The sequence below is a fragment of the Anguilla anguilla genome, chromosome 13, assembly GCF_013347855.1.
Source record: "Anguilla anguilla isolate fAngAng1 chromosome 13, fAngAng1.pri, whole genome shotgun sequence".
Lineage (NCBI taxonomy): Eukaryota > Metazoa > Chordata > Actinopteri > Anguilliformes > Anguillidae > Anguilla > Anguilla anguilla.
In genome coordinates this window covers 41,373,968-41,382,480 of record NC_049213.1, presented here as the reverse complement: position 1 = coordinate 41,382,480, position 8,513 = coordinate 41,373,968, and the positions used below count along the sequence as shown (strand labels likewise).

At 46.7% G+C, this 8,513-nt stretch overlaps 1 protein-coding gene across 5 annotated transcripts in view; it reads left to right on the top strand.

The window, feature by feature from the left end:
• Nucleotides 1-2,711: 2,711 nt before the first annotated feature.
• LOC118211097 (membrane-associated guanylate kinase, WW and PDZ domain-containing protein 3-like) overlaps nucleotides 2,712-8,513 on the top strand; it is a 79,947-nt gene continuing 74,145 nt past the window's right edge. For 2 of the 5 annotated variants that reach the window (XM_035387936.1, XM_035387939.1), the window contains exons 1-2: nucleotides 2,712-4,071; nucleotides 4,570-4,926. In XM_035387936.1, the coding sequence (XP_035243827.1) occupies nucleotides 4,050-4,071; nucleotides 4,570-4,926 (379 nt within the window). In that variant the 5' untranslated portion in view covers nucleotides 2,712-4,049. The remainder of the gene's footprint in view (nucleotides 4,072-4,569; nucleotides 4,927-8,513) is intronic. The other 3 variants (XM_035387938.1, XM_035387937.1, XM_035387935.1) reach the window with 3 other exon arrangements.

Sequence of the window (8,513 nt, the reverse complement as noted above, 5' to 3'; positions counted from 1 at the left end):
TAGCCCGGCAAATACATTTATACATAAGATTTCTTAAGACAGCTTGGAAAGTGACTCCTGCAGCCACAAACATCTCCCTTACAGTACACCATCTAGGTCTCTTAAGTAATATTCTCATGGTGTCATTATAAGCTACATGAAGTCTCTGTAGGCTTACTTTTTGTACTTTGACCACAAGTGTGCAGTATATAGTGGTGTAAATATGTTCTAAACAGAGACATCTTCACTCCATCTGTACACATACTAAATTTGCGTGAGAGAATGTTAGCTTGTGCATACATCATGCGGCACTGCCTATAAATATCATCATCATCTGTCATTTGTACTGTAATAAAATGTCCAAGATATTTTACCTTATTACAGACACCAAGATTATTATCAGACATTTTGAAATCAGAGAATTCTAGACATTTGTCCTCTTTGGTTCTACAGGTCATGACAACACTCTTACTGGCATTATATTTGATATCATGTTCCACACCATACACAGAACATATAGTAAGGAGCTGCTGGAGACTAGTGCTACTGGGACTAAGGACCACAAGATCATCTGCATACATAATATGGTTCACTAGAGTATTACCAATCATGCACCCAGTATTACAGGCTTTTAATTGCTTGGACAGATCATCCATATATAGATTAAAAAGAACTGGGGACAAGACTCCCCCTTGTCTGACACCATTGCTAACCCCAAATGGGGCTGAGACACTATTGCCCCATTCTACTTGCATAGTCTGGTGGGCATACCAGTATAGTCTGGGGGGCATACCAGCATAGTCTGGGGGGCATACCAGCATAGTCTGGGGGGCATACCAGCATTGTCTGGGGGGCATACCAGCATAGCCTGGTGGGCATACCAGCATAGACTGGTGGGTATACCAGTAAGCCAGAATTCTCACTATGTACTTGGGCACCCCTCTTTGACTCAATTTAACAAACAACTTTCTATGATTAACACGATCAAAGGCTTTGAAAGCATCAATAAAACACATAAGAACTGATGAGTTTTGACCTCATATATACCCAAGTCAGTGCCATGTTTAGCTTTAAAGCCAAACTGGTTATCTGTGGAGTTAATAAACTCATTTAATCTATCCAGGATTCTTTCTAGGACTTTTGACAGTATGCTGGCTAGAGCTATGGGCCTGTAGTTATCTAGGCTACATACTTTACCAGCCTTGTACTTAATGACTGGTACTAACAGAACAGACTTACCAGCCTTGTACTTAATGGCTGGCACTAACAGAACAGACTTACCAGCCTTGTACTTAATGGCTGGCACTAACAGAACAGACAACATGAGTCTGGTAACAAGCCATGAATCATAAAGCCAGTAAAATTTGATATATATATTTTTCAGACCATTCTCTGTAAACCCTAGAGATGATTGTGCGTGAAAATCCCAGTAGATCAGCAGTTTCTGAAATATTCAAACCAGCCTGTCTGGCACCAACAACCATGCCACGTTCAAAGTCACTTAAATCACCTTTCTTCCCCATTCTGATGCTTGGTTTGAACTTCAGCAGATCGTCTTGACCATGTCTACGTGCCTAAATGCATTGAGTTACTGCCACATGATTGGCTGATTAGATATTTGCGTTAACGAGCAGTTGAACAGGTGTACCTAATAAAAAGTATGTGTGTATATACATACATATATATTTAGTAATGTGAAAACCAGCCCCTCTTCCTCATCCATCTCTCATTTGCTGTGGAATACATTGCATCCAGCATTCCTCGAGTGGAGAGAGGTGTGTGAGATGGATGCGCATTGGCTCTATACATTATTTTAAATAATTAAATACTTCAGTAAATAATTAATATGGGTTTTGTGTGAGGCACCGCCTGGGCCCATGGTAAAACCCTTTCCATGTTTCCCTCTTTATTACACACCCTGGTTTAGGCACTGCACCGTAGGAAAGTCCGTTTTCTTCAGGATTAAATAAATACAAACATCTAATGACTCTCCAATTTCCATGTCTTCTGTGAAAATCAATTTTGATATTTCATATCCGTCCTCTGCATGAGAGTGGCGTTGTATCATTGCTTTTACAGAAATTATTTGGAAATTAATTTGGTCTGCTGTAATTATTTCCTTCAAGGAGTAACAATTTGGTTACCTTTTCAGTAACATAAAACATTGTCGATCACAATATTTGAAATGTGAACCTGTTTATCATAGTTAATACAAAGACCTTTTGGGGGGGGGGGGGTACTCAACGTGAGAAACCACCAACCACGTAAAACTGTTTTACGACACCTAGTTGTCATACAGAAGATATGTTACTGAAATGAATGGGAATTAATGACAACAAATAATAATAGAAATATTATTTGTTTTAATCAAACCAAAGGGGCACGTCGGGGACTCGGAACTCCCTCGCGTCTGCTCATGAAAACAAAGGAAGCGCGTGTGAGCAGCAGGCCTGTATAATAAACCTGCGCGTGCCATGGCGTGTATGGAATGATTACATTCCTAAGAGCGGTGGATCCTCAATGAAATGAAGAAAATGCGGATGATAGCTGGGGAGATTTAATTTACCGAATTCATTCGCAAGAGGGCAGCTTTGAGACATAACTCACATTCTACGTTTCCTAATGGCCAGCAAATGAAGTGTGCCTCCAGTTTGAATATTAAAACATAAATTAATGAAAGCTGTTTAAAATTCAGTCTACGTCATATTATTTAGTTCTTGGTCTACTGCATTCAATGGTGGACTCCAGAATAATGGCGGCAGCTCCGTTCAGATCGTGATTAGAATAAAGAAAAACATTAGTGAGTAGCAAACTAATTATTTTATAGAAATATTAACCGACCCTATTTCGTAGTTTCAGCGGGCCAGTAGTTTTTAGAAATTTAGAAAGTCTCGGTTGCAAAAATTATCCACAACTGCTTTGATCACAACTGTTGGTACACAACGGTGCATATATTTGGATCATCGTATCGGTAGTCTAAAATGTAATACTTGTTCAAGTCATAAGAAGCAGACTCCTTACCTTTTCTAGTGAAACTTGTGACTCTAAAATAAACGCACGGTCAAATGCGTGAAATTGTATGCAGTTCATGTCAAGGCAAATTAGGTTAAGCTGGGCGGCAGAATTTTTACTTCAGTTTCCATGTGCTTATAAAAATCGGCGATCTGCCATTCAAATAGGCTTTACTTATGGGAAGCTCGCTATATATGAAGTTGCAGGTTATTATATTTAACGTACGGCTACCTGTGTACGCATCGAGCGATGTGGAAGGTGTGTGGGATTAATGGCGTTAGCGCGCCATATTTGGTGTTACTAGGAGAAGCCTCCGGGATAGACCAGCTCAATTATTTTCACCATTGTCCGATGATCAATATTTTTGTTTCCTCTTCCCTCTGATTGGTTATTTACAACAACAGTCAATAGCGTCTGCTTCCCCGTCAGTGCAAGTTAAACATGACAATTCCTTAAAAGTTCTGGAAATGTTGCCATCCTGCACTGGCGAAACGCACGACTTGTGAGCGACTGACCAGCGGCGGGGCAGAGGAACGTGTCTGCCTCTAACGCTGACGGGTGGACCAGGCTGTTGGATGGTGAGCTTGTGGAGCGAAGGACTCGGACTGCCATCTGGATAGACGGGCACTCCTCGCACACAAACGCACGCGCGTGCTCACTCGGTGCACCAGGTGTGTTACGGCCGTGTGCTAGGAATGCAGCTGCGTTTGCCACGCTAGAGGGAACAGGTGCGTGGGACACATGTTGCAGAAAGGCAATCATAGCCGGAATAAGAAGAAACCGAGACTTTGGAACTAAACTCTACGAAACTGCGATGTAATTAAGTAACAACTACCGTGGCTTTTGTATTCAGTTACATCGGCTAGCAGGTGCGTAGAGATTATTGATTAAACGCGGTTGATATTTTAAGCATGCACGGACTGTCATAAGCAGTCTGAACTACCGACCAACCCAAATGGCGAGCCGTGTTCAGATGAGTGATCGGAATGTCTTTCAGTGTGCTTTTTCATCAGAGAAAAACTAATCTATGTTTCTCTGCTCGGTAGACAGCCATACAAATGCCCGACATAACCGACTCGGGTAGGAAAAATCCAAACATTTTATATGTGCTTCTGCTTCTACGAATGCGGGCGAGCTATTTTTTTTATTACTGCCGTTTATTCCTAGCTAAATACTGTCGGTTAGTATCTGTGAAACGCGTAATAAGAAAGTATTGTAACATGGTTTTGAGCTTAATTTTAGAACAACAATCCTGAATGACTATTAGTGGAATATCTGGCTCTACAATTTTGAAAATCCGATCATTTCGCGAGAAACGCTCGCAGCTGTATTTACGCACGAGCCAACCGACCGGCTGTGGCTAGTGTGTAGAGCTGACGTAATCAGCAGGCTAGAATTCACAATCCGTGACATTTTGCATGAGTTCTTACATTCGTGTCGTCATCCCGGGATAAATGCACAGAGAAGCGTCTTTAAAGTGATGGAATTACAATGAACTGTGAAAATTGCCTCGTTTTCGAATCTACTTCACTGTACAATTCTGTTTTCTTTTGCGCGAATACGTCTCGATATATGTAGCGAGAAAAGCAGCCAGCCGCGACACTGAAAACCATCGGAAGGGATTAATCATGTCCAAAACACTGAAGAAGAAGAAGCACTGGTCGAGTAAAGTGCAGGAGTGCGCGATATCCTGGGGAAACGGCCGGGAACTGAGCTCTGTCGTAGAGGTGATGGGGGGCGCGGAGCTTGGCGAGTTCCCCTACCTTGGCCAGGTGAAGGCGGAAGCGATGGCGTGTCAGCTCGGGCGGATTCCCTGTCCGGGGGACGTGCTTTTGGAGGTGAACGGAACCCCTGTCAGTGGACTGACCAACCGAGACACACTCGCCGTCATCCGCCACTTCAGAGAACCCATCCGCCTGAAGACCGTCAAACCAGGTACGCGCTGCCCGGGCTGGTCCGATTTTATTTCCCATTTCACCGTTCATTCTTCTCACTGTGGAATGCTTCTTCGAGTCGTTATTTTCCTATTGACCGACAGTTGTGTTTTGTGAAAGATGCTTGTATTTATTGGTTCCTAATACTGTGGACATCAAGGGGGTCGGCTCATCTGCAGATGACAGGTTTCTTGGCGCTGTCATAAAGCTTTCTCCACCATTGCTGAGGTCTCTGTGGCATCGCTGTAATGAACATATTCCTACAGCTGATCTGTGGAAAAGTTTCCAGTATTCCCAGTGAATGGATGAGCGTCTCGTGGCACTGGAATGTCGGACTGGTTTAATTCCAGAGTAAAACTCTGTAGAGATTGTACCTAAACTTGTAGCGCCATGAGGCAGATGTGCTGACAGGATGGGGGGGCATTAGGAAATGTTGTCCCGACAGGATGGGGTGGGGGAGGGGTCATTAGGACCCCTCGTGCCGACAGGATGGGGGGACACCTTGTCCCAGGTAGCAAAGCCATTTCCACTGTGCCTCTATAAATCGCATTTGTGCAGTGAGGTGAGCCCAGATGTATGTGAGAGAAAGAGCGGCCAGGTGTGTGTGTGTGTGTGTGTGTGTGTGTGTGAGAGAGAGAGAGAGAGCGCCCAGGTGTGTGTGACAGAGAGAGAGCCCAGGTGTGCGTGTGTGTGTGTGTGTGAGAGAGAGAGAGAGAGCCCAGGTGTGTGTGTGTGTGTGTGTGTGTGTGAGAGAGAGAGCCCAGGTGTGCGTGTGAGAGAGAGAGAGAGCCTAGGTGTGTGTGTAGTCTCTCTCTGATGGCTGTGTGTGTAGTCTCTCTCTGATGATGGCTGTGTGCGTGTAGTCTCTCTCTGATGAGGGCTGTGTGCGTGTAGTCTCTCTCTGAGGGCTGTGTGCCTGTAGTCTCTCTCTGATGATGGCTGTGTGCCTGTAGTCTCTCTCTGATGATGGCTGTGTGCGTGTAGTCTCTCTCTGAGGGCTGTGTGCGTGTAGTCTCTCTCTGAGGGCTGTGTGCCTGTAGTCTCTCTCTGATGAGGGCTGTGTGCGTGTAGTCTCTCTCTGAGGGCTGTGTGCGTGTAGTCTCTCTCTGATGATGGCTGTGTGCCTGTAGTCTCTCTCTGATGATGGCTGTGTGCGTGTAGTCTCTCTCTGATGAGGGCTGTGTGCGTGTAATCTCTCTCTGATGAGGGCTGTGTGCCTGTAGTCTCTCTCTGATGAGGGCTGTGTGCCTGTAGTCTCTCTCTGATGAGGGCTGTGTGCGTGTAGTCTCTCTCTGATGAGGGCTGTGTGCCTGTAGTCTCTCTCTGATGATGGCTGTGTGCGTGTAGTCTCTCTCTGAGGGCTGTGTGTGTGTAGTCTCTCTCTGAGGGCTGTGTGTGTGTAGTCTCTCTCTGAGGGCTGTGTGCCTGTAGTCTCTCTCTGATGAGGGCTATGTGCGTGTAGTCTCTCTCTGAGGGCTGTGTGCGTGTGGTCTCTCTCTGAGGGCTGTGTGCCTGTAGTCTCTATCTGATGAGCGCTATGTGCGTGTAGTCTCTCTCTGAGGGCTGTGTGCGTGTGGTCTCTCTCTGATGATAGCTGTGTGCGTGTAGTCTCTCTCTGATGAGGGCTATGTGCGTGTAGTCTCTCTCTGAGGGCTGTGTGTGTGTAGTCTCTCTCTGAGGGCTGTGTGCCTGTAGTCTCTCTCTGAGGGCTGTGTGCCTGTAGTCTCTCTCTGAGGGCTGTGTGCCTGTAGTCTCTCTCTGATGAGGGCTATGTGCGTGTAGTCTCTCTGATGAGGGCTGTGTGCGTGTAGTCTCTCTCTGAGGGCTGTGTGCCTGTAGTCTCTCTCTGATGACGTTTGTGTGTGCGTGCATTATATATCTCGACAGTTCGGCTTTCTTGTAGCGGTCCCCGTGTGCTGAGGTTTGACTTGGTGTTTATGTGGGTAGTGGCTTTTTATTCTCTAACATCCTCTACCTTTACTCTCTCTTCCTCTTTCCTGGCTTCCTCTCCATTTTCCCCCTCCCTTCGTTTTTCTTTCCCTCTCCCCATTTCCCTCTGTCTCCCCCCTCTCTTTCAGTCCTTGGCTCAGGAGCGGCTGTGTTAGGAGTGACTGGGCTGAGTTAAAGCCCATTCTGTGGTCTGTTCAGATATAAATGGTGTTAATTCCATGCAGGTTGCTAAAACTGCCTTTTCACCTCCCCCTTACAGCTTTGTTTCTTATTGGATTTGTATTTGCAGTCCCTGGCCAGTGACACTGAAGGGCAGGGTGTGTTCAGTGTGGAGTGAACGTGCCGTTGAAACAGCTCTGACTCTGGGGCAGTGAATGACCCGTTTTAACCTTAGAGGGGGATCGTCTGATCTGCAGCAGGAAACAGAACAGTGTCTGTAAACAGGCCTGGTGTCAGTGCCAGTGTCTGTGAGCAGGCCTGGTGTCAATGCCAGTGTCTGTGAGCAGGCCTGGTGTCAGTGCCAGTGTCTGTAAGCAGGCCTGGTGTCAGTGCCTGTGTCTGTAAACAGGCCTGGTGTCAGTGCCTGTGTCTATAAACAGGCCTGGTGTCAGTGCCTGTGTCTGTAAACAGGCCTGCTGTCAGTGCCAGTGTCTGTGAGCAGGCCTGGTGTCAGTGCCGGTGTCAGTGCCAGTGTCTGTAAGCAGGCTTGATGTCAGTGCCAGTGTCAGGAAACAGGCCTGCTCTCAGTGCCAGTGTCTGTGAGCAGGCCTGGTGTCAGTGCCAGAGAGAGCCCAAGTGTGTGTGTGTGTGTGTGAGAGAGGGCCCAGGTGTGTGTGTGAGAGAGAGAGAGAGCCCAGGTGTGTGTGAGAGAGAGAGAGAGCCCAGCGTGTGTGCGTGCATGTGTGCGTGCGTGCGTGCGTGCGTGTGTGTGTGTGTGTGTGAGAGAGAGAGAGCCCAGGTGTGTGTGTGTGTGTGTGTGTGTGTGTGTGTGAGAGAGAGAGAGAGAGCCCAGGTGTGTGTGTGTGTGTGTGTGTGTGGCTCTATGGCTACAGGCTGCCACTCTCCTTTCTTATTTATTAATGTCTTTTCTCTGTCCACCTCTCCAAACAAGGGAAGGATTTTATGGAATTCTAAAGCGCATTAATCGCATTCAGACCATTTGTTTGGGAATGAGGCGGTTGCCTTGCCAACAAGGAGAGGAGAGTGCTGAAGTGTGTCGTGTGCAGAGAATGCACTGCTGACGTGCGCTCCATACACAGCATCGAGTGCTCAGCATCCAGACACGTCCATCTAATCACTTGTGGCCTGCTGTGTGTACATGCTGTCTGTAGTGTCTATGGCCTGCTGTCTGTACATGCTGTCTGCAGTATCTATGGCCTGCTGTCTGTACATGCTGTCTGCAGTATCTATGGCCTGCTGTGTGTACATGCTGTCTGCAGTGTCTATGGCCTGCTGTGTGTACATGCTGTCTGTAGTGTCTATGGCCTGCTGTGTGTACATGCTGTCTGTAGTGTCTATGGCCTGCTGTCTGTACATGCTGTCTGCAGTGTCTATGGCCTGCTGTCTGTACATGCTGTCTGCAGCGTCTATGGCCTGCTGTCTGTACATGCTGTCTGTAGTGTCTATGGCCTGCTGTCT